The sequence below is a fragment of the Cryptomeria japonica genome, chromosome 4 (assembly GCF_030272615.1).
Source record: "Cryptomeria japonica chromosome 4, Sugi_1.0, whole genome shotgun sequence".
Classification (NCBI taxonomy): Eukaryota; Viridiplantae; Streptophyta; class Pinopsida; order Cupressales; family Cupressaceae; genus Cryptomeria; species Cryptomeria japonica.
Genome location: NC_081408.1, coordinates 532,249,682 through 532,276,680, shown reverse-complemented (window position 1 = coordinate 532,276,680; position 26,999 = coordinate 532,249,682). Strand labels below are relative to the sequence as shown.

At 36.3% G+C, this 26,999-nt stretch overlaps 1 protein-coding gene across 3 annotated transcripts in view; it reads left to right on the top strand.

Moving 5' to 3' along the window:
* Nucleotides 1-26,999, top strand: part of LOC131069053 (uncharacterized) — a 225,338-nt gene that overhangs the window by 132,313 nt on the left and 66,026 nt on the right. For all 3 annotated transcript variants that reach the window (XM_058004370.2, XM_058004369.2, XM_058004371.2), the window contains 4 exons: nt 979-1,142; nt 7,445-7,635; nt 25,508-25,562; nt 25,680-25,752. In XM_058004370.2, the coding sequence (XP_057860353.1) occupies nt 979-1,142; nt 7,445-7,635; nt 25,508-25,562; nt 25,680-25,752 (483 nt within the window). The remainder of the gene's footprint in view (nt 1-978; nt 1,143-7,444; nt 7,636-25,507; nt 25,563-25,679; nt 25,753-26,999) is intronic.

The window sequence follows — 26,999 nt, the reverse complement described above, 5'->3', positions numbered from 1 at the left end:
TCAATTATGAATGCATATTGAGTATTGACAATGAATTCTGAATTATGAATACATATTGAGTATTGACAATGAATTTTGAACACAAATGTGGTATGTTAAGGTTCTATAATGTACATATAACTGCTTTATCCATGTTTTCATATGAATATAATGTATATATACATGCTTTATCTATTTTTCATATGAACATTTAAAATTTCCCTATATATTTAAAATTTTCCCTATATTTTATATAGCTGTCCCCTTTGCCGTCCCCCTACTGTCCCTAAAATTGGCAAAAAAAATTGTCGTCCCAGAAACTCATCCTGCCGTCCCCTGCAGTCCCTGTCCTAGAAACTGGGGGTAACATAGTTATAAAATGCTTTTTAATGGATCATGTGTAGGGCTTGTATATCATTACGATAGGAAATGTGAGAGATTTTAGTAAACATTGTCTGGCTGTTTCCATTTTAAAGATGTCTGCATATCTGTCTCCAGTCCTGCCTCCCGTATTAGAGACACATCCTGAGTTCTCAGAGATGTTTCCCCTTCCAACACTCAAAGATGTAGATTGGACAATAAATGCTGTAATTTAATTCATTCATACAGCCAAACAATGATAGATGAAATCAATTAGTGGAGGTACACGTTCTCTCTGAAAGTAGATAGGGATATAAATGCTGTAACTTGATGCATTCTTATAATAAAACATAGATATGAAACTGTTTGCATATTTTGGTTGTTGAGAACATTTCCTTCATCTCTATGCTGAAAGTCTAAGGATGCTAAATCTTAATTGCTGACAGCTTGCAAGTATTGGGCATAGACTAGTAACTAAGAAGTTAATTAGATAAGGCGATGTGCAGCACGACAAAAATGGATTTGGTTTCTTTTTATGCTAAACTGATCTCTCTTTTTGCAGGTATCTGTGTTCACATCTCATGATAAAGTTGCACCTTGCATGCATTCTTGAAATGATTTTGCTTTAATGTATTGCAGGTGCATGATTGGGATTCGCTTGTCAAAATGCTTCTCAGTAAAATGTTTGCGGAACCATCAAATGCAATTATCCCTCGGTTTATGAGTCAGATTAGCGATCACTTGGCTGATGTCGCTAACATTGTCTTTAGACATATTCTTCCACATATGCTGAAACAACAAGAGTGAGTTGAAACTCATCCAGAAATGATTAAATACCAATATGAAAATCTTTGTTGGTTTACTGGTTGTGTATTAAAAGAAAGATTTGACTGTTTTAATTAAAATGCATGCAAAAGAAATGATGTCTTTTGTAATCTTTTTCAAGTACATATGTTCTGGACTGTAGATTAGATACTATTCAAGTAATATACTGGTTTGCAATGTTGCTTCAGTTTATTTTCAAACAATTGTAGTGATTCATTTGTTGCTTCAAAGGAATTTCTTTATGAAAAGATCAACAACATGATACATAGAGAAATCCTTAGTCCTTAACCCTGACTCCTAATACCTTTATTATTACTATGATGAGAATCACTAATGTTGCAATATTTTTTTGATTGGTTTTGAACACCATAACTAATTTAGTGGTTATTTATCTTTATTTAAGTTAACTCTGTCTTACCTTAACAGTGGTAATGGAGCTCAATTTGTGATCCATAAGCTTCCCAAATAAATAGAGTCTACAAATAAGATTTTAATGCTAATAATATGCTACTTGTAATTCAAATGACAGTGTTAGAGAATTCTTGATCAAACTAGAAGAAAATATGATGCAAAAAAAAAATTCAACAGAAGAACTTAGTATTGTATCTTGGAATCTCTTTGAAGAGAGAAAAACCAAACTGCGGATATTCAAAGTAATAGAATTGCAAGTACAGAAGATTGTTAGATCCTACATGTTTTTTGCTCCTTTAATGGTGGGTCCTATTCTCTTAGTCTGTCTTCAGTTACACTATGTACAACTAAATCCTCTTTTACTTTGCTCAATCCAGTATTTTCCCTCTTGTTTATTTCAAATGCTAGTTTGTACCTCCTATTATAGAATCCTCTTTCCCTTTGGTCAATCCATTTTTTTTTTCTCTCTTGTCCATTTCAAATGCTAGTTTCTATCTCCTATTATAGAATTCTGCAAACAGGAAGGTTCTTCAGGGCTTTGGAAGTTTTACTACATGCACAAAAGGTGAAATGATGTTTGTTTGGTTCATATTCCAAGTTACTTGGCTATACAGTCAAGGTTGACTACTGTGGTCACAATTTGTCCTCTACACTACTACATTCATAATATTGTCCTAGACACTACCACATTTGTGGTCCTATCCTAGACGTGTTTCCTGGTTTGTTCCTTAATCAATATTTTTCCTTTTTCTGTCTGACAAGTTCATTTTTCTGTTCACAAAATACATATTTATATACTTTTTCTATTAGAATTTTCATGATGCATATCACACCTCTTGTTAGAGAGGCTTTTGGTCCTACAAAAAATTGAGTGAGACTTTGGGTGAGGCCTTTTTTTCTCCATGAAGGGTGGTTGTTTTTGCTCACTTTCCACATGATAAGTTTGGATGCATGCTTTGTCAAAGACTTGTGGGTTGCTGGAGATTACTTTCTTTCCGATATCAGAGTGGAGCCCTCCAAGGTACGTGACAATCATCTCCTTCTTCCATGTCCATGCATGCTAACTTGGCTGTCCTAAGAATTCCGTTATGTGATTTCACACACTTTGCCCATCATCTTCTTCCATGAAAATCCAATGAATCTGTTGTTCATGCTTGTGCCCATGGGATAATGATTTTTTTTGGATCATTCTTTGAATTCTTCCCAAGTGGCTTCAACTCTGTTTCCTCTTTTACAATTTTGTACATAATTTTCCCAACATACAAGAGCATGACCTTCCATTTTGTGCAAAGTTAATTCTTTACACCCTACCTATTTTGTGCACACTTAAAGGAGTTTCTAATGGCTTTAACCAAGAATTTAAATTTTTACCAGGTTTGATCCAAATTAGGAGGTTTTTGTTGAGACATGGACCAACTAGGACTCGAACCTAGGACCTTCCATACGCTGTTGGAGTGCTCTTCCACTGAGCTACTGTCCCCTCTTGGACCAGTCCATCGTTGGTTCGGGTGTGGCTTATTTCCAACACCAACACCCCCCCTTAAGCCACACCTCTCGTGTGCTTGGGGCTCCTAGCCTGGACTTGGCTCTATACCATGTTGAGACATGGACCAGCTAGGACTCGAACCTAGGACCTTCCATATGCTGCTGGATTGCTCTACCACTGAGCTACTGGTCCCTCTTGGACCAGTCCATCGTTGGTCCGGGTGTGGCTTGTTTCCAACACCAACAGTTTTGTGCAATATTTATTTGCTGATAAGTCTTTGGCCAGCGTATGTTTGGATGGGGTTTGACTGGTTTTTGTTTTTGTTTTGATTGGTTTTGAAGTTTAAGAAAGATTCTTGAATGTTACGTAAAAGAGATTGCTGATTTAACATAACAAAATGCATAACACAGAAGGAAGATAATCAAGAACTTTCATTTTTGCTTAAAAGAACAATGAACATACCATTAACATGTGCTCATAGGTCTGATGTAAAATTCCAGCCAATAAAATTATAGAAATCAGCTCCAAATAATGGTAAACCCCTAAATACACTCTAGGGTTGGAAAACCTTCATCCCAAAATGTAGCGGCTGACTAAAATAGAGCTGTAAATAGATAGTAATGACCTCTAGGTGGTCTGCCCTATAACCAATTGTAGAAAATCTGCACTCAAACTGATAGATCTGCTGATAAATCTTCAAAGAAGGCTTCCATGTGCACACCGAAGATGTATTCTGACGGAAACTGATACTCGGATAGATGGTTTTTTGTCCAAATCCCCCAAATCTTCCAGAGGTTGGCGTTCCTGGAAGCCCTAAGCTGCTGGAACCCTCATGCAAGCCGCTGATCTGAAAATGGAGAGGTAAGAATGAGAGAAAATGTTATGAAAGTTACTTTTTATAACTCCCCAAGAAGTTCAATCCATGAGAGGGATCACTTTTTGGCCTTAAAAATTTAAAATTGAATTTGAGTGTCTATTTTCTCATTGGCAAAATGGCCCCCTTTTAAAAACAAGTTGGGTTACTAGGTAGGGGGTCACTTTTCACTATCCATCCTTATGTTTTTCAGTTACTATTCACTTTTCACTATTCACATAAGGCCAACATTAGAATTTCAATTTTAACCATAGAAATAACTTCCAAACACCAACTGGAAGACTTGCGAAGCTCCCAAACTAGATCCCACAACCTCGGGTTGGGTCCCATACCACCCTGTTGACCTACGGGACCCCAATAATAGGTGAACCTCCACCAAAAAATCTGAGAGGACTAAGGAGGGGACATTACATATTGCTTGCTATTCAATCTGTTGTGAATTTTGTGTTACGATGTAATGTTCATATGGTAACACAATCCTAAGCCTGGGCAGTACCTTGGGTGAACCCAAGGACGTATTGGGGCCAAAACCAATAACTTGGCCGAACTAGGACTGAAACCTAGGCCTATAGGGAAGAAATCGATAACTTAGCTTGATACCAATTGAGATGATTGTAGTGGAAAATGCCAGAGGATAAACCATTCTTTGTATCAACAATGGTGAAATCAATTAGACAACCAAATCATTTAGACACAAGGTTACCTTGAGTTTCCAGGATAGGGGGATGCATTTTCGAGTCACTGATTTTTTTAGATATTTTTGGGGATGGCAAAGGGGGCGGCTACGTAAAATATAGGGAAGATTTAAAATATATAGGGAAATTGTAAATATTCACATGAAAACATGGATAAAGCATACACATAGTAATTGTCTGTCTGAAGGAATAATTGTCTAATCCATTCCAATGGGAACTAGCTCACATGCTTTGGCATTAGTTATATATGATTGGTCAAGTGGGTAGTACAGCTATATAAAATTGTGCTTTTATCTATATTGTTAGAAACGTCCATTTCTCAAATATAACCTGAGCCATAGCTGCACCAACTTATCTGTGCAGTATAATGAATGCATATACTTGATTTTTATTGATATTTATTGGATGTAGCTACCTACTATATAAATCCATTTAATGGTTTACAATTGTTTTAAATGTTTCCAGATGAAGCCTTTGCATAGGCTGGAAATATGCAATTTTATTGTTAAAAAAGGTAAAATATAGTATATGAAAAACAAGATAAAAAAAAAATAGTACAAGAATAACAATTTATTATTTGTTTGGCAATAAGCATTAACAACAGTCAAAATATTTGTGAATGCATTTATATTTAATACAAAAGTTTGTCCATTAATAGTAAAAATTAAACCATTTGATTAAATATAGCACATAGAAATCTTTTTTCAACACTACAGACAAATAGTAAAAGTGAAAGCCATTTTGAAGTGATCTACCACTGAGCTACTGGTCCCTCTTGGACCAGTCCATCGTCGGTTCGGGTGTGGCTTATTTCCAAAACCAACTTTGTGTACAAGAAAACTATATATAGTGTAGAAACTATAGTATGCTTTTCATTTATCTTGAACAAATTGCATGCAAGAAAGCTTATACTCTTATAAACAAGTGCTATTGGCACTTAGATTATTGACAAAATTTGGTATGCTAACTTGCTAGTTTTTTGTACAATTTTGTGTATGTGGTAGGTGGATTGAATTGTTTAAATGAATTTGTAGGCTTTTTATTGTAGGTTTCTTTAAAGTTGGGGATTGTGGCTTTTACACAATTCCTTGATTCCTTTTGTTGAATTGTATGTGGTTTTTGTCCAAGTCAATTGAATCCAAGGTATGAAATCTTTTGTCTTGTGTGGAAGTGCTGAAAAAAATTGTGTCCTAGCCTAAGAACCAAAAGACAAGTTTCCTTTGATTCTGTTTAGACTGCACAATCTAAGAAATTCTGCGAGTTCTAGGTTTAATTTTTAATTGTATGTATAAAGGTTTCCTTCAAAGATGTAAATATCTTAATCGGCAATAAATCTTTTGGCCGAAATTTTTAAAAAAATCGGGAATCGGCAAAAAATCGGTAAAAAATCGGCAATAAATCGGCAAAATTATTGAACATTTGAAAATATATAATTTCTGAAAATATAAATATATTAAAAAATTAAATTAAATTTACCATCATTTTTTATTTTGATTCTTAAATAATAAATATATTAAAATAATGGATGTGCAAAATCTATTAAAGGTTCATTAAATTAAATTAAATGGTAATAACTATTTAAATATAAATATATTAAAAAATTAAATTAAATTTACCATCATTTTTTATTTTGATTCTTAAATAATAAATATATTAAAATAATGGATGTGCAAAATCTATTAAAGGTTCATTAAATTAAATTAAATGGTAATAACTATTTGGAGAATTTAGAGGTATTACCATTAGAATGTGTAATATCTATTAAAGGTTCGATAAATGAAATTAAAAAACTCATTTGTGACCATAGCGGACCATAGCGCCCGATACCTCCAAATTCTCCAAATGGTGGCAAATCCCATCTTGCTGTGCTTGCAAACCCTGTCGGCCGTCGCGTGAAGACTCGCACACTCAGTAAAAATGAAATCGCGGATTTGCGCTCAATTTCTAGGGTTAAAAACATAGTCGGTTCTACAAACGTGATTTTTTCCAGTTTGATCGTGATTTTATCGCGATTTAATCCAGTCAAAAGTTCCCGATTTTTTTACAAAATCGCCGGCGATTTATTGGACGATTAAATCTTTTGCCATTCTAACTCGCGATAAATCGCGATTCAGGCGATTTTTGAATGATTTTTTCATCCTTGGTTTCCTTCACTCATTAAAGGGCAATTTTTCCTTCACATTCAAAGAAATGTTCTACCTTAGATGCTGCACCATTTTGTGTGGTCTGGAGAGGGACAAATTAAATTGCTAATGCTATTGAATATAGTCATAATCACACACTTTCTACTAGAATCCATTATAATTTCCAACTTGTGTTACTTCTGTATAGACTTTTTAGTCTCATTGTATCTATCATGTTCATAAACATAGACAAAAATAATGTTGGTACATGAATAATATAGTGAGATTCAAGTTTTAAATAACTTGAAGATCTGGTTTTCACTGTTATTGAATAGTTACTGAGATACATATGAATTATATGTGGATATCTGTTGCATACATACAAACTCATGGCAAAACATTTTGTAGAATTTCATGGTTAAATTCCAAAGTGCATAACTGACATGTAAAATATTGCCAGAATCTCAATCTTTTGTTATTTTCATACTGCATTTAAGATCTAAAATGCTCTCATTTCAATGTATATGCAAATTATCCTGGAGATGAAGTGGGTTTTCAGGCATAATCAAGCACATAAGGAGTTTTTTTAATGGTTTTTTTTTTAAATATATCTTTTAAAATAACTGATTGATTGGATAGCAGTGAGTAGAATGCAAACCCAGTTATTTAATAAAGACAATCTTGCATACAGGGTCAATGAAGATACGTTCTCTAAAGGGAAAGAAGGAAGATGGGATGAAGGTCATGATGCCAGACTTGCGGAGATTTTATTTGACCGTCTTAGTCCATTGCTTGTTCTTAGAGTACTTCCTTTGAAGGCTTTTAATGATCTCCATTCACGGGAGCTCTATGGGGAATTGTTCACCTCTATTGGAAAACATGGTAACCTTTTCCAGGCAAATCATGATTTGAAAAAAACCTGTTTTGTTATTGATTAAGTACTGCACATATTTAGTAGTCGTCTCTATATCTAAGCTTTTGTGTCTTCCTTTCTCAATAAGGCTATTGAAAGTACATTCTTTATTTTAAAATCAGATCTTATACAACAATTAATGCAAAAGCTACGAATGTTGCAATCACTAACATTAAAAGGGAGATTTATTATTGGGAAGGTACCGTCTGTGTTCAGTAATGATCTGTGTCTAATCTTTTATAATTTTCTTCCTAAAAGGGATATTAAGTTATTTTCTTAATTTGAAATGTACATCTTATACAACATTGAAAACAAAGGCTAGGAATATAGCTATTATTGATGCAAGTGAAGAGAGTTAAGTTGCCATCTTTGGTGCTGATGTTTAGAGATCAAATTGCTTCTTTATTCACTCATTCAGAGAATCAGAAACAATAGAAATCTTAAATGTACTTTTCTACCATAATCCAGTCCTAAAATGCGTTGACCATTCTGAATCACCATGATACATGACACATTGTTTCTTCTGTCTGACAAATTACATGAACACCATTGTCAGCTACTGTTATTGATTCTAGCTATAACAGCTAAACTTTGCTAGGTAAGCAGCCAACCAAGTACAAGTTTGAATCCATGTGTCCATTCTAAATGGGGTAGCACTATTTCATTTACCAACTTTCAATGCTTGTAGTCCCCCATCTTCTATGAAATTGGATTGTTATACTAGTGCTATACAAAGTTGAGTTCCATAGAAAACACAAAGAGGGTCCACTAAAACTCAACGTCAAATCTTTAGAAATTTTTACCTATGATTCTAATTGCCACAGCGCAAATCTTGAGGATGGTAGGCTGATGAAGTAATAACTAGGAGTATAGTACACTATTTCCAGAGAAGTCAACTGTTTCATTCCTTTTGCCTAGGATGCCAGTTTGGGTTTTGGGTTTGGGCACAGTGGTTTGCTGTAATGTTCCTCATCGCCTAATGCTCAATTTAATATTAATTTGCTAGCCTTATTTTATTCCCCGAGGCTAGAGTAAATTTATGAAGGGAATAAGTCATTGATTAAATATGAAAAGAGCCTATGGTTATAAACCTATATCTAATTTCATATCTAATTAATGGTGGGGGCCACTTAATATTATTATGGAGGTGATAAATTGATGGGGCGATTTATTCACTAAAGGCATAAGTCAAAACATTATTAAAATGAATGAAGTTAATGAACTATATTATTAAGGTCGATGGTTATATTTTAAACATGGCCATTTCCTTAATTCGAGTTTGGGAAATGTGAAGCTTCCAAAATGATTTAATTCTTTAAGAAGGCCTGATGCTTGTCACAATGGAATATTTTTTTCCACAAAGTATTATGAGGATGGTAAAAATCAAAGGCATTTTAATAATGAGACTTGGTGAATGTAGGAACCCTTCAAGGCTCTAACTGCTGTACCGAATTTGTTTGTTTACTTGTTTGCAATTTTTATTGGATATTTTTGATGAGGGTTTTGCATAAAAAGCAATACATACAACAGAAAAGAAACTTCTGAAATTTGAAACTAATTATATTTCGGTAATAGGTGACATTCTTTATTCATTCTTCTTCATTACACAACACAAGATTGTTTATATCAAGATAACATACCATTTTATTGATTAAACCTCTTTGAAACCCTTGCTGGCCGAAAAAGCAACAGGTAGAAGGCTGTGTAACTCCACCTTCCAGCTATGAAATTCCCAAATGATGATGCCGAATTGTCCTCCAATCCTTGGCGCCTCCTTTGATTTTTAATAATTTTTCAGAAACTCTTAACCCCAAAATCATACCATATGAAGGTGTGAGGGTATGGGTGGTAGTGAACAGCCAAAAAAACAATATGTACGGCCCTCTACAATCAGCAATTATATCTTTTATTCAGTCAATGCAATCCGCTCAAACATCCGTCCTTAATCTGACAATAATTTCTGAAATTTATTCCTCCAATCAGCCCAATAATGACTCCTGAATGAAGCCAACTCCACAAGCAATATCAGGTGAGTATTTCACACCCTTTGACTGCTGCTACAATGAAGATGCTACGCTCTCCAATGCCGACAAGCTCAAAACTGTGCAGAAACCCTTGGTTTCTCACAAACCCCAATGCTCCAGAGAAGAAATTGTCAAATCAACATCATAATTAAGTTCGATTTCTCTAGCAAAGACTTATATTCCCTCAAGAAGTACGATTTTCCCAAAAAACATTTTAAATAACATTTAAAACGTTATTTCATTTCAAACTTAGGAAATCTTTTAATAATTCATTAAGTTTGGCATTTATAATTAATTGCTCAAATGGCCCCCTTCCGATGATGAATTGACCCTCAACGTTAAGTCAGTTAAGTTATAATATAAAACTATATTATAACTTTATAATATAAGCTCATAACCATTAATGTTTATTTTAGCGAAATAAACATTAATATCTCCTCTATTACTCAACATTTTTGCATGTCGTCTCAACTGGGAGCTGACATGAGGGATCTGCATATGACCATACCCCCTTACTAAAAATAGCAGGGGTCCATCTCTAACATCTCTAACTTACTATAACTAGTAAGTACTGTATACAGAGTCCTATAGACCTCAAATGAACACCAATCCTGCATAGTTCTGACCACTGAAGAAGCTGCATCCCTCAAGGGACCCTCTATCCAACCTCATTAGCCTACGAGGCTCTATGATAGGCCAATCTACACAGCTGACTGCTGTCAACTAGAAGGGGACATCACAATGAACACACAATGAGGCAGACTTTGTGTGAAGCGAATACATAAGGATATATGGGGTTTGTTTGGGCATTCATTCACGTCATTTCTTTTTGTCTTCATATCAACGAGCTGTTGGAAGGCGTATTCTTCCTCACGTCGAGGATGAAAACCTTAGCACAATGAACGATTACAGAGGAGCTGTGTTTCAGGCTGCCGCCTAGGGAAATAGCGACCTCTCCCATAGCCATTTCTTTCTACAGGGTCTACGTTGGATTGGTACCAAGGTTTGGGCGGTGGGAAGGACATAGTGTGTCGCTGCATCTTCTCTGTCTGCCGTTCCTTCTTTGAGTTTCAACTACAAGGGAACTTAACCTGCATTTTGGCACCAAGATATTATACTTATTGCAGTTGGGGAACCTCCCACAGATCAGCTACTTATTTAAGAAACTTACCAGGTCAGATTGTCATCATTTTCAGTATATTTCAAACAATGTGTTAGTCCAGAAATTTGCTCTCCCAGTACTCATTACTACTTGCATCAACTTACATCAGCTTGCAAGGATACGGGTATGGTGAAAATATTGTTTATATGATAAAATGCCCTTGTTATTAATCTGGACCAGTCTGATGTATGATTGTTATCAGCATTGTAATGAATTGTTTCAAATCTAAATCTCTGCAATGCAATAGTTATTCTTAAGTTACTGGCTATTTGCATTTATGGTGCAAGATACTTCCCATACTTGTTGATAATACTGGCATTTGCTCTCCAAAATCAACATTCAAAACATCAAACTAAACTTTGAAACAAGAAATGAGACCCTGCACATCAAGTGTTTGCCAAAATTCCTTCAGGCTTAAACTGACATATTGAAGGCAGACCTGGAAGGGACTTTACATTTGCCGCCTATATTTTTCACTCAGGACAACTACAAAATATATATATATTTTTCACTCAGGACAGCTGTACAACTACAAAATATATATAAAATACAAAAATCATTAAATGGCCATGATTTGCACAAAATATACAAATATTAAATACAAAAGATAATGTATAAATTGACAATTGATAATTCAATGCCAAATATTAAACATAAATCGTTTTCTATTTATTGCATATGGTCAAAATAGAGCAGTATGCGATGGTCCAATTTCCAATAGGACTTTGAAACATAATGCAAATAATCATATTGTAAGTGTTGTTTTCTTGTGCTTTAAATTTTTGTGTTGTTTGTGTATCTAGGTAGTTGCTTTAAGGGTAAAATTAGGTTTTACCTTTTTTTTTCTTTTCTATTTTATATTGAAAAATGTGCTTTTAATCTATGTTACACCAAGATACCTAGACGGCAATGGCAAGGGACAGGGGTGTGCATTTCTGGGACAGTTTCTGGGAGGTCATTTTTTAGAGGACAACTACTAAAAATTGGCAAATTTTAAAAATATAGGAAATTTCAAATATTCATATGTTAACATTGAAAAAGCATTCATCATATATGTTGTAGAACCTCAAGACATAATTTTAGAGCTGATTTGGGATTTCAGTGTTTCACATAAGTGGGCACACACATTAAAAATTTCATTGCTTTCATTGTCAATATTTTAGATTAAATTTGTTTCAAGTTCCTTTCTTGCCTCTTTTTCTGCAACTTTTGGATAGGTTTGGTTTAAAACATTTCTTTTTGAGATATTTTCTTATCATTCTCAAATCTTTAAATGCATATTCATCCTAACTTATAAATAAGTTCTTTGGGCATATCACATTCATAATGAGTGTTGAATTGAAGCTTATGCGATAGGAACTGTTATTTAGCTGAACTTATTATTGAACTTGGGGTTATAATTACATCAATTGAATTGAATGTGGATTTTGATGTCAAACTTTGTATTGTCAATATCTTCTGCATATGTTGTGGCTTTGTATATAGCTTATTTGTTATTTCTTGAAATTGTGTGTTGTCAATTTATGTGTCATCATTCCTTGAAAATTCTTTGTTTGCACTGAATAGTTGGTCTCTGTTTCAGCCAATGGAAGGTGTTTCTTGCAAGACATGCCATACAACAACCAGTATTTGCATCCAAGGCAAAAACATAGATAGTTATTTTCATTTACGCAAATCCCCTCAGTGTAGTGTGCATATCTATATATTTTGTTTATAGTTTGTAGCCTAGGGTCAGTTTATCTTATGATTAGGTTTTGTTTAGATCTTAGGGAGCTTTCCCTCCTAATTTGAAAAGAGGTTTAACTTCATACATCGTTCAATTTTGTGGTGTTTCAAAAGACAAATTTAAATGCCAGCATGTTCTCATTCAAAGGTAATCTGTTCATCTCATAAAGATGAGATATTGTAGCACATGGCAGTGTACACTTATTGATCTAGGGATAGGAAAGATACTTAGAACATAAATAATTCTTTAGACAGATTTCTTCTTGTGTGCTAAATAAATTTAGTTTTGAACCACTTGCTTCGTTAAAACATTTGAGATATGCTATAAGCCAATAGGTAGTTTTGCTGCTCTTAAAGTTCTTGACTCTCTAATTAGTCTATGCCGTTTGCATTTTAACTAATTCTATTGCAAGTGTTGAAGTTTTAAACATCCATTGCCATGGCATGGTATAACTCATATGTGAGTAGATGTTCCACTTTATTTTTCTAAGTAATGTTTAAAACTTTAAATACTTTATAGATATAGTTATGTTTTAAATATTAACATTATTCCAATACATATAGTCTATATTACTGGGTTTTGCAGTATTGCCCCAGTATTGGTTCTAGTCCAGATTTGAGTTTGGTATGTCTTGGGATTTGCCAAAGGTCTGGTCTAGGCATCCCTGTGGGTACTTGGGGTGCCTGGGCTGAAGCCTGGCCAAATGCAAATGAAGGCTCATGCATCATTAATTATTTTGTACACTTATCTTAAGATATCATTACTTTTTCGCATTCTATTAATATTTACTAAATTGTTCTTTGTTATTCCATGAGTGTTAACATTATTCCAATACATCAGATTTATGAGTTCATGTTAATGGTATGTACATTGCTCTTTTAAGAAAATGAAAGTTTCTTGATTACCTTATGTGTTATGCATTATGTTAGATGAAATCAGCAATCTCCTTATGTAATATTCAACAAATCTTGCATACAACTTCAAAACCAATCAAAACAAAAACAAAACCAGTCAAACCCCATCCAAATATATGCTGGCCAAAGACTAATCAGCAAATAAACATTGCACATAACCTCCTACATTGGATCAGATTGGGTGAAAATTGGAGTGGGGATCTTTCATTCATGGAGGGCCACATCTAGCAAGAAATCAAATTTCCATCTGGGTTTGCTTAGTTCTTCTCCAATTGTTTTTGGTAATTCAGTTTAGAGTCAATAAAGTCTTTTGGAGCTAATACCACACTCTGGGAACTCCTACATTAGCATTTATTGAATTCCAGTCTAATAAGGAGGCTCAACCAAGGAAGCTCAAGACTCTTGGTATGCAAATTTGCACCTTGAGCAAAACTAATTTGTCATTCTTTGTCAAATTGCATTTCTGTAATAAAAATCGGAGTTCTGATTTTCAATTTTCAGAACTAGTTTAGTTTTCTATTTGTAATTGTTTCTATGGTGCATCATTCATAAAACCCTAAAAAATCCATAAAAACCTCAAATTATCAAAACTTAAAAAAAAACGATCTTGATGATCAAAGGTTCTAATTGGAACAAACCAATCAGTTTTAGTTCAATCCCAATTGACATCTTTTAGTGGTATTAGAGCGATGATCTTGACAGCCTGAGAGTCTTTAGAGTCATTCTATGTATCAGGGCAGATTTGGTACATATAGGTTCTACACGCGCAGAAGAGCTCAAGTGGAATTGAACTTTGATACTAAACAACCTGCAGAAAATAATATGGCTGAACAAGAGAATAACAGGAATGAGGGAAGACAAGAGCAACTTGATCCTAATGAGATTATGAGGATCTTGGCTGATGCACAACCGAGAATTGTGCAAGCCTTTGACAGATTACATAATACACTAGATAGAATGGAATTGGGACACCACAGGGATAGGTATAGAAGGCATAGCAGATCAGTTTCATTTGTAGTGAGTCGTGGCAGTAGTAGGACTCCATCTTCCCTAGGAAGTGCTTCTATTTCACCTCGGCGGGACATAACTCATACGAGGACAGCCAATAGACCCATGCTTCCTCGGTTCACTCCTAGAGATGAACCGCCATTGGCTGACCCACAGGATGGTGTAACATTTCAGGATACGGTTATGTCCGCTAGTGAGGAATGGGCAAGTCTTCTAGAACACGTCAGAGATGCTTTTTTGCTGCATCAGTACTGTATGTAGCAAAGGGATTCCATGAGAGGTCATAATGATAGATGGCCAAGACAGCAGTGGAACAATGACTTGAAGAAAGACCTAGATAAACTCACCTTACCTTCCTTTGATGGTAGTGGAAAAATTAGTGCACGAGCCTGGGTCCATAAGTTGGACATTTACCTATCTTTGAAACCAATGGTTGAAGATGAGGCCATCCAATTTGCTGCCCTACACTTAGAGGGTATTGCATACGATTGGTGGCACCATGGATTAGTCACTCAGAACAATGCTCTTATTCACTCATACACAGAGTTCATAGAGAGATTGATTGCTAGGTTTGATAGGAAGGATGTGAAATTATATTACAGGGACTTAGCTCTACTGAAACAGATAGGACACGTTGAAACTTACATCAATGAGTTTCAGTGCATTGCAGTCATGGTTCCTGAGATGCCTGACAGGCGAGTAATGATGCTTTTTATTGAGGGTCTACATGAGAGACTCCAAGGTTTGGTTAAGGCTTTAAAGCCTAAGACTCTGCAGGAGGCCATACAAATTACATTGGACCTGGATACCTCTCCATCACTCTCCACCGTTCAGCAAAATAAATTTTTTTCCAGGAACTCCAAACCCTTCCAAAAGTCATCCACACAACAGAAGGGAAACACATCTTCTCCTAAGATTGATTAGGAATCTAGAAATGAATTGAGAAGAAAGTAGTTGTGTTTTACTTGCAAAGAGCCATGGGAACCAGGACACAGATGCCTTGGGAAAGGCAAAGCCCATCTCATCGAGGTGAGCTCTGACATGGAGGATGAGCACATCTAGGATACAGATGATGAGGGGGTACATGATGAGCCTACTCGAGAGCCACCATAGATTGAGCTTTATCCTACGAATACACTGGCTACTGCTAATGTTACTGTGGCTACACTTTTAGGATATCCGAAATTCCACGCTTTCAAAGTGAAAGGAATTGTACAGGGGCAATGTGTGGTATGCTTAGTGGATACTGGAGCGACCCATACTTTTATTGATCATCATGTGGTTGAGAGACGTGGGTTACAGTCAAAGGAGTTCTCAGGTTCTGGAGTGTAGGTTGTAGACGAAGCAGTTTTAGGTTGCACTAGGAGAATTCCTCAACTCAGTATTCAGATGGGCGACTACACATTGACAGATGATTTTTTATGTCCTTCCATTGGAGGATTATGATTTGGTTCTTGGTATGCAGTGATTACAGGGAATTGGCAGATATATGATAGACCACCGCAGGATGCAGTTGGAATTCATTGCTGATGGTAAGAAAAGAGTGTTGAGGGCGTTATCAAATGGTGATCCTAAGGAAGTATAATCTCATAGGATGGAGACTATTATCAGACATAATGACATCCTTTGGGCTACACAATGCTTCATTACATCCAATTGCCTACTTTTCAGGACGAAAGATCATTTCATATTGATATTCATAGGGTTTTGGATAAGCATGGGGTGCTTTTTGGTGACATTCCTCTTGGAGTGCCTCCTGATTGAGGCTTTGAGCATGTGATTGAGTTGGAAGAGGGTGCAAAACTGGTTATGACCACTCCTTACCACCATCCTAAGGCCTACAGAAAAGAGATAGGAAAGACCATCAGAGAACTTCTGGACATGGGATTCATTAGACCGAGTTCTAGTCCTTTTGCTTCTTTAGTAGTGCTGGTGAAGAAGGATGGGACCCTTCGCAGGTGCATAGATTACCGTGCACTTAGCAAGAAGACAATTAAGAACATTAGGAGATAGTAGAGAACCTTTGGCACAAGATTGACTCTAGGAGAATTAGGATATCCTTAAGTGTCTTAAGGATAACATTCAGAGAGCTTAGAACCAGCAAAAGACATATGCTGATCGCCACAGGATCGAGAGATCAATTGAGGTTGGTGATATGGTGTTCCTGCATCTCCAACCTTACCAGCATAGTACCTTGAAGAAGAATGGAGTGGAAAAGATTAAGTCCTGCTATTATGGACCATACCATATGTTGAGGAGGATTCAGAAAGTTGCCTATGAGATTGAGTTGCCACCTAGCAGCAAGATTCACATTGTGTTTTTGAAAGATCCCCGATCCAATTTTTACATGGTCTGATCCAAATTAGGAGGTTTTGTGCAATCTTTATTTGCTGATAAGTCTTTGGCCAACGTATGTGTGGATGGGCTTGACTGGTTTTTGTTTTTGTTTTGATTGGTTTTGAAGTTTAAGCAAGATTCTTGAATATTACGTAAAAGAGATTGCTGATTTAACATAACAAATGCATAACACAGAAGGAAGAATATTAAGAACTTTCATTTTTGCTTAAAAGAACAATGAACATACCATTAACATGTGCTCATAGGTCTGATGTAAAATTCCAGCCAATAAAATTATAGAAATCAGCTCCAAATAATGGTAAAACCCTAAATACACTATAGGGTTGGAAAACCTTCATCCCAAAATGTAACGGCTGACTAAAATAGAGCTGGAAATAGATAGTAATGACCTCTAGAAGGTCTGCCTTATAACCAATTGTAGAAAATCTGCCCTCAAATTGATAGATCTGCTTTATGCCCATACCTCCAATTGGTTATCATCATCAAAATATGCTTGCATACACTTGGCTGCCACAATTTTTGGGTTATCATTATTGGTAGTGTTCAACACAATCTGTTTACTATTGTCATTTTATGACACCCTTGGTCCATTAGTAAGAACGGATCAGAGATACAATCCATGGACCAGCGCTGCCCCAGTTGATCAAGGAGAAAAGCAAAAGAATTATGAGGTGAGAAGTGTTGTCTTGTTTGGAGGATGTCCCTTCCCTTTGCTTCCCTTTTCTTTCATGTTCCCCGGAACTCCAGAACTCCGAGGTTTCGAAGTTCCTTCTCCTTGCCTTCTCTTCTTTCTTCTCCGGAACTCCGGAACCCCGAGGTTCGAAAGTTCCTCCCTTTCCTTCCCCCTCCTCTTTAGTTCTCCGGAATTCGGGAACCCCGAGGTTCCGAAGTTCCCTTTCCTTGTCTTCTCCGGATCTATGGAACCCTGAGGTTCTGAAGTTCCCTTTCCTTGCTTTCTTCGGAACTCCGGAACCCCTAGGTTCTGAAGTTCTTTCCCTCCTTGCCTTTTCTCTATTCTCCGGAACTCCGGAACCCCGAGGTTCCGAAGTTCCTTCCTTAGCCTTTTTTCATTTCCTCGGAACTCCGGAACCTTGAGGTTTCGAAGTTCCTTTGCTAGGTCTCCCCTTTTCCTTTTGCTTAGTCTATTCTTCCCTTTCCTGGAACTTCGGAACTTTGAGGTTCGGAAGTTCCTTCCTTGTCTTCCCCACTCCGGGAACTTGAGTTTTCAAAGTCCTCGGACTTCTTTCCGGTTGGCAACACTTACAGATGGTGTGATCAACACTCAAAGCTTTAAATGCTCCGACGACTTTTGTGACTTGTGCACCTTCTTTTGTGGAGCCACATGGGTGCATTTAATGATTTTGGCAGGATTTTCATCAAGAGAGGTACAGGGCCATGCTTGTTGTGGTAACTTATGTCATGTTTGCATGCTCTGACTTTGGAAGGTTAGTCAATCCACCCTTCTCAGGGTTGCATTTTTAGGGTATGGCTAGGTTGCTTGCATGTACAGAAAGCCAGGTGCATGCACTTCCCTGCACTCCCAGACTGACATTTCCCTGCACACACAAGGGTCATGGTCACTCTTGTAACCAATTTTCTATATAAAGGCTGTTAAGCCTCATTGTAAAGGGTTCTCTCCCTGTTGGCTTGAGCTATTCTATGCTCTTTCACTTCTCTTGTATTTATCTTGCATTTTTGCAACTGTAAGTTTGGCTATTGGCCTTATAGTGAATTGAAATCACCATTCCTGCTTTCCTTCAACTTATGTATCTTGTGTATGTTTCCTTACCTTCATCATAGGTGTATGTTTTGTGGCTCTTCTCTCATATATGCTGTGTTAATTTATTTCTGAGTGTGACTTGTGGGAAACCTTCTCCCCACTTGACATTCAACGAATTCTAACCTCCATACATGCATTGGGATCACTCATACAACTAAAGTTTGTGCATCTCCTGGGTATTTCAGTTGATTCTGTGTCATTTCGGGTAGGGAGAAACAATCTCTTTTTGGTGCATCACCTCCTTTTATTTTAAGCATTTCTCTCTTCCCTTTTCCTTTGCAAGTTGTTAGGATAGGCTTAGGAGTAAGTTTTGAAGTGTTGAGTTGGTTCAACACCTGCACCTAGATTGAGAAGGAAGTTGGCCTTCTTCGGAGATTCAACCCCCTTGCGCAAGGTCCAACACTTCGCGGTTGTTCCATGTTTCACAAGGTTGCTGAGTTGATGGCTCAGCAAGGGTGCAAGCTTTTGTGATAATATTTACCTCCATGGGTAAACTCAAGTTCCATGTTGTCTTCTTCCCTAACCAAATATGCCTTCCAAGTGTTATCAAGGAATGATATTGTTATGAAACAAAGACACAATGTCGAACCTTGCATGCAATGGGGTTCTTTAATTCTTATCACATGCTCTTGCACTAACAAGATGAAAGAAACCATGTAAAAATGGGAGATGGTTAATCATCAACATGAGACCCACCTTTATTTTGTACCTTCCAAGTTTGCCTTAATAAATGCTTTCATAGCCTGCTGTCCAAAGGTGTGTGACATACTAAAAACTCCCCTCATGACCTATCAAATTTATCACCTCAAGGCTGCTGTTATAAATTAGACTAGTAACTACTAAAGTGGCGTCAGTGATCTCTGTATGCCCATGCCTAAGAAAGAAACCCATCTCATACACCTTATCTATCGAGTGAATGTGTCTCCGCATTCTCCACTCTAACCCATAAACTGATGTAGATCCAAACAATTCTGAAAATATAGTGAACAGACATGTAGGACAACCAATTGTCACTAAATAACCCATGTCATTTGGCTCTAATGCCAACCAATAAGCAGTTGTACAGCCGTAAGAATTAGGTGCCAACATTAAATTTGCAATGTAGATGTCTTCCTTAACACTCAAAAGTAATTCATGAGTGGCCGATCCACTAAGAATAACACCCATAAAATCACGCTCATTCATATCGTTGTCAACATCAACTATAAACTCGGAATTATAGAAGTCTTGCTTCTCATTATGTATGGAATGGTGTATGTCATGAACTTCTTTGCACTGATTTATTACTGCTGTTCTAGAATAAACAAACTCAATCCTCTAGAAAGAAGCATCATAAAAATAACCATGCTTAGCGAATGCATCATGTATGCCAACATTTGAAAACTCAATTTCCCTAATTACTCCACGAATAGGAGCTGCAAATTCATGTAAAGGAAAGAGTATAACGCTGCTGTCTTTAATCAGAGATTTAGAACTGATTGTGCCCTTTCTTTCATTACCCTGGAAAACTTCAATGCATGAGCTCACTTGCATAGTCTTGGCACACCAATCTTGTAGCATATCAAGTCTTGAAACAATGACATCCTTATACTCAATCAAAGTGTCAACATCATAAAGGTGAGTCATCAACATACAAATGGATTTATGTTCTCTAACTGCTGTTATAAAATTAGGCTGTTGGCAAGTAGAAATTCCCACTATTGCCTCATGCTCATTTATTCTCTCATGAATGTCTACCATGCTACATTTCTTGTCACCACTATCCCTCTTGGATTTGTGCCCATGTGATGTCACAATATTGCCGTCCTGACTCAAAGAATCAGACTTATGCTCATACCTTTCCAAGGTGTCTTTATTGCTCTTTCTTGTATCTTTTTTGAGGGAAGATGGTTCCTCCATGAGTGTTGGCCTATGAGGTGTGACCTGCTGCAAGTAACATAAATTTATAGCTGCTAAAGCTGATCTATCTTTCATTACTAACCAACTCCATGGTATAGTATGCAAAACAAACCAAACATTATCAAATTGTAAGATCTTACTATTAGGGAATCTCTTAGTCTCTATAATCAGTTGTCTGATACAAAATGACTCATATGATCTTAGCAAATGTTCTTTCATTGTGGATGATGCATGTTCAGTGAAAATGGAATTAATAATGTTTCTTTGTACACAAATAGATATAAAACTAGTGGCTGGTCCACCAAGTGTGTCCATTATCATCATAGTTTTGAACCTTGAAAGAACTCTCTAAAAGAGGAAACTCATGATTCTCATAATGCAAACTAGATAAACATTATGAATTTTCTGAATTATACCCCTTCTCTTGTTCGTACACATCAACGTGTTCTCCTTGTTTGTTTACCTCAAGAAGATCTTCCTTTGCATGCTCCACTTGTATACATTCTTCTCTTGGAAGAAATAATGAGCTAATGTATGATTCCCTTTGTTTCCTTGCATTATCTAGCTGGTTGCATAGTTCTTTGACCTCTTGTAGGTGCTGTCTCGCTTGGGCAGCAAGCATCTTTGCCTTCTTAGCTCTTTGTAACCACCCATCACACGTATCTTGTGTCCTTTTAACATCTTCCATGGTATGATGTACAAGGTTAGAACCTTTGTGGCTTGAATCCACAATATATTCTTCATGTTTGACTCCCAAATCTAGAGTGCCATGTTCTGATTTTTCTTCATGTGTAGGAATTATGTCACCATGGGATTGAACTATACTAGAAGATGCATTGTGGTCACTTAAAGAATCCATACCAGCATTATCCATACTAATCTCATGCCATACATCAAGGGGAGCCATGCTTATCTCTCCTATAGAGTCCTCTTGTGGATCTTCATGCAAAGATGATGAAGCCTCATGTGAGTCATTCCCCAATGTTATCCTTTTGTCTTCATGAACCGGATTTGCATGCTTATCAAATTCTTCATGTAGATTTCTGCATACTTCATTTGAATAATCTTTCCTCTTACACTGCTGATTTGAACTTATAGATACCAACTCGTCATCATCCTTTTCGGGTATACCCATAAATTGTGTGAAGGAAAGGAGGTCACGTATCTTCTTAGCAAGGGAGCAATACTTATGATAGCTGTTCATAATTGCATCATTTGCTGCCATGGCATGAGGTCTCTTAATTGACCTTGTAGATGGAGATGAACCATTAGTGTGCCTAATTTTCCTTGAAAGGGAATCTTCAACATGCTGCAATTTTCGAAGTATCTTCTGTTGTGAATGGTAAAGGTCCCTCAACATTTGTTCCCAGCTAGGCACCTTTCCCATAGTTCCCATTTAGCTTTCCACAATCACAACTCAAACCAAACTGAGGTGAAAACAACTGATCTTTACCCAACAGGTTGGCAAGGCTATGGCTCTGATACCACTGAATTTCAAATCCACAGGCTGGCAAGTTTACCATCTCTGATACCACTAAAAGATCCCCAATCCAATTTTTACCAGGTCTGATCCAAATTAGGAGGTTTTGTGCAATCTTTATTTCCTGATAAGTATTTGGCCAGCATATGTTTGGAGGGGGTTTGACTGGTTTTTGTTTTTGTTTTGATTGGTTTTGAAGTTTAAGCAAGATTCTTGAATATTACGTAAAAGAGATTGCTGGTTTAACATAACAAAATGCATAACACAGAAGGAAGATAATCAAGAACTTCCATTTTTTCTTAAATGAACAATGAACATACCATTAACATGTGCTCATAGGTCTGATGCAAAATTCCAGCCAATAAAATTATAGAAATCAGCTCCAAATAATGGTAAAACTTTAAATATACTCTAGGGTTTGAAAACCTTCATCCCAAAATGTAGCGGCTGACTAACATAGAGCTGGAGATAGATAGTAATGACCTCTAGAAGGTCTTCCCTAAAACCAATTGTAGAAAATCTGCCCTCAAACTGATAGATCTGCTCATAAATCCTCAAAGAAGGCTGCCATATGCACACTGAAGCTGTATTCTGATGGAAACTAATACCCAAAAAGATGGGTTTTCGTCCAAATCCCCGAAATCTTCTAGAAGTTGGTGTTCCTGGAAGCCCTAAGCTACTGAAACCCTCATGCAAGCTGCTGATTTGAAAATGGAGAGGTAAGAATGAATCCAAATGATAGGCAAAATGTCTTTTTATCTATTTTGGGGTTACTATTTGGCCTTAAAATCATAGAATATCCTTGAGGGTCTAATTTTTCATTGTGAACTTGGCCCCCTTTTAAAAAACAACTTAAGTTACTAGGATGGGGGCACTTTTTACTATTCATCTTGTGTTTCTTTGTTACTATTCACATAAGGCCAACTTGAATATTTCAATTTTAACCATGGATTCAACCCCATAATTCCAATCTGAAAGGCCCGAAAAGCTCCATGCTGAGTTCTGCAACCCTCGGTTGGTTCCCCAAACCACACTGTTGACCTACCGGACCCTAATAGTAGGCCAACCTCCGCTCAAGTCTAAGATGCCTAAGGAAGGGACGTTACAGTTTCATGTATCTTGCCTTAAGAGAGCTGTTGGATAGAATGCTGTGACTTCACCTGAGCTACCCCCTTTGGATGACGAAGGAAAATTGATTATGGTGCAAGCAGAGATTCTTGACAGACGTGAGAAAAAGTTGAGAAATAGAGTGATCCGGGAATATTTGGTAAGATGGAAGGATTTGCCCATAGAGGATGCCACATGGAAAGGTGAGGAGATTTTACAGCATTCCGCTTTACGTTTGCTTGAGGGCAAGCAATCTCGGGAAGGGAGGACTATAATGTCCCCTCTTACTTGATGCTCATTTAGGATGGGAGATTCACCCATCATCCATCTCCACAGGTGAAATTCAGTGTTTGGAGATGATTGGCTAGCCAAGAATGGGTTTATACTTAGTAATTTTTGGCTTTGGTGAGCTTATTATAATAAAACTTTATAATAATGTGTTATTAAGTTATTTTTTTCTAAAATTAGAAAAAAGTTAATAAAAGTGACTTTATAAGTTACTCTGACTCAATAAGTAACTTTATTTTAAAAAGTTATCTTGCACATCTCCCTAGGAGATTATTTTATAATAAAAAGGTGGTCAAGTTGCTATGATGAATTGACCCTCAAGTTGGGCAAACCTCATGGAGAGAAAAGATTCCTTTGGAATCTTCCTTGGATGCCTTCTAGAGGATTGATTAGGGCTGGGATTTCATAAAAGAGGATTTAGTCAATCAAATGAAGCATTGGATTGTTGTTTTTTTGAGAATATTTTCATCTTTTTAGTTCTGCAACGTGGTTGGCAGGATTCTGGAGTGAAATTGGGGACAGAAACCTCCAATTTTTGGTGTTACGACGAAATCCCTTTCACCTTTCTACATATTGATTTGATTGAAATGCTCATATTTGGTCAAGGAGGGCAAAATTCAGAGATTTAGTGGCAGCTACAGCAAGTTTATAATCTGAAATACAGATCTGGTCGGTAATTTGATCATTTTCATTGAACTTTGTGCACATTTTAGGCCAGCTGTACCTTCTCTAGCTGGGCTGTACCATTTGCATTTGGTTGGAGTTTGTAGAAAATAAATACAAGGGTTTTAAGTCAGCAATTTGCATTGATCTTCATTGTTAGCAATAAAGAATAATTTATTAGTGGTCATTTTGGAGAAATAAGGTCATCTGTGATCAGTATATTCAATAATACAGGGAAATTCTCCATTCCTGGAGGGCCACACCTGGCAAGAAATCAGATTTCCATTTGGGTCTGCTTAGTTCTTCTCCAATTGTTTTTGGTAATTCATTTTAGAGTCAATAAAGTCTTTTGGAGCTAATACCACACTCTGGGAGATCCTACAGCAGCATGTATTGAATTCCTGTCAAATAAGGAGGCTCAACTAGGCAAGCTCAGGAGTCCTGGCAAGCAAATTTGCACCTTGAGCAAAAATTATTTGTCATTCTTTGTCAAATTGCATTGCTGTAATAAAAATCAGAGTTCTGATTTTCAATTTTCAGAATTAGTTTAGTTTTCTATTTGTAATTGTTTCTATGGTGCATCATTCAAAAAATCCTCAAAAAGCCATAAAAACCTCAAATTGTCAAATCTTAAAAAAAAAAACAATCTCACTGGTCAAAGGTTCTAAGTGCAACAAACCAATCAGTTTGAGTTTAATCCCAATCAGCATATTTCAATTGTTCTCTGTTATTCCATATGAGTGTTAATGAAATTTATTGTGTAGACACTAGGAGACATGGGCTACTGATATAGATATGCAAACAGGAATAACATAATGAAATAATATAGATAATGTATGGATAAGGTTATAAGAATTACATTAGTTACCAAGATATGTTGGGGGACTGTGGATGTGGTCCCCAACCCTGGATCCAAGTTTCCTGTTGACTTTGTTAATTTTTTCATAAAATATGATTATATTCTTCTCCTGCCTCAGGATGGTGAATCTTTTTACTAGTTTGCCACATGCTGCCAATTGACCAATGCTTGAGCCCACTTGAGTGTTACTTTTTCATAGAATTGTTAAATAAATCAAACTTTTAAAGGATTTTTAGGGTTATTTTCTTCTAGAGAAACCTATTGTTATTTTATTACTTTTGTCTCTTTCATTTTAAACACTTTTCAGGATTAAAAGTTCTGTAAATAAAATTAGAAACCATATAAGAGTTTACTGTTTGCTGTAAAAAATTGTTGATTGTCTTCTGTTTTTCTTACAATGCATCTAAAGTTGAGATGAGAAGACTGCATGATCTTTCAATTCCTGTGTACTTTTTCTCTTTATGAATATTGAATGATCTGTTTCCCTTTCTCCTTTTCTGGAAGGATGGAGAAAACATTCAGTTTAAATATTAAGATTATCTTTAGCATTCTCACATGGACAGCTGTTCTTAGGAGGTCAAGGTGCTAACATCGAGGAAGATTGCATCACTGTTCTACTCATAAATAGGTATTTGCTCAGCTTTGCATTTGTTCTTGACAGAGTACAATAATTATTCCTTCTTTTTCCCTTGATTCATTTTGCATAAGATGTTTTGATTAATTAGTTGATTATACTTTTCTTCAGGATGTCTCATGTGTATGAGTTTGATGATGTTCGCAAGCTTGCAGCTGAGCTTACTGGTCGGCTTCATCCCCAGGTAAGTGAATCAATCAGAATGTAAAAGCAAAATAAAACATTCAGTTCTAGGAATAACTTGGGCAGAGTTCATACTGTAAATGGGAACTTTTCAAAAGAAATGTAATTCATTTTATAAGGCTATGTTCTGTTTAACTTGATCTCCAAGACTCTTATCCATAAATATAGCTTGAAACTATACTGGGCCAAAAAAGTGAGATTAGTATATATTCTTATTCTAGAATACAATTGTGGAAAGGATATGAAATTTCAAACATAGGAAAGCTTTACCATGCCTTATGTCACTAGAAAATTAAAATCATTTAATGGGCTGAATCTTATTGGTGAATTCCAAGTGAAATCTATATTGGTTATAGGCTGAACATAAGATTTTAAATTTAAAATTGGTAGGTGAATGAAGGCATACTGTGAAATTTGATCATTAAATAGCTATAGTCTTGAATGTTTAGTTTTATTCTCTAATTAATTAATCTGATACATATGCACGTCTGTAAGAAAACCCCCTAATTTTTTTTTGAATTTTTTTGCCAAAGTAAACTACGTCAAGGGTCAAGCAATGAGCATGAAATGAATATAATGCTAACATAAGAAATTAACATATTGTTGCCTCATAGCTGTGCAAGTAGTTCATTGGGAAATAAACATAGCATTTTCAGTTCTCAGTACATTGATTGATTTAACAAATGTTTGTCTTGAATACCTATTGAGGATAAAGCACATAGCTGCTGTAGTATTTGGTGGAGTATAATTTGCATTTGCCTACACCGATCTCATCACCACAACTGAAAGTAACCTTCCAGCTGTAGCATTCAACAGAAGTTACCATGAAGTCGCCCAAGGCTGTTGGAAAGCCCAGAGAACATCTACTGTTGGTCTATAAAAACAGAACCATTTGTTATCAGGGCTGGAAATGGACTGTCCAAGGTACAATCAGCAAGGCATCTCTGTCCCACATTTCCAACAACACAAACAACTGCAGCAAACAAAGAACCTCCTTGAGTTCATATTTGTATTGATCATGAAAGACAGAATAAACAATAAATCTGATGACAGGTTTGCTATTCTTAAATCTGCAGCAAATATTAGCCTCCAAGGATCCAAGGACACTTTAAACCCCTCTAATAGTCATCTAACACGTCCAGCTATAATAAACTCTTAATACATGGATCCAGCACATGAAGAATGATTCCCAGATTGCATCTAAATATCATTTCCAGGTCTGTTTGCTTTAACTGAGATTTATGGGCA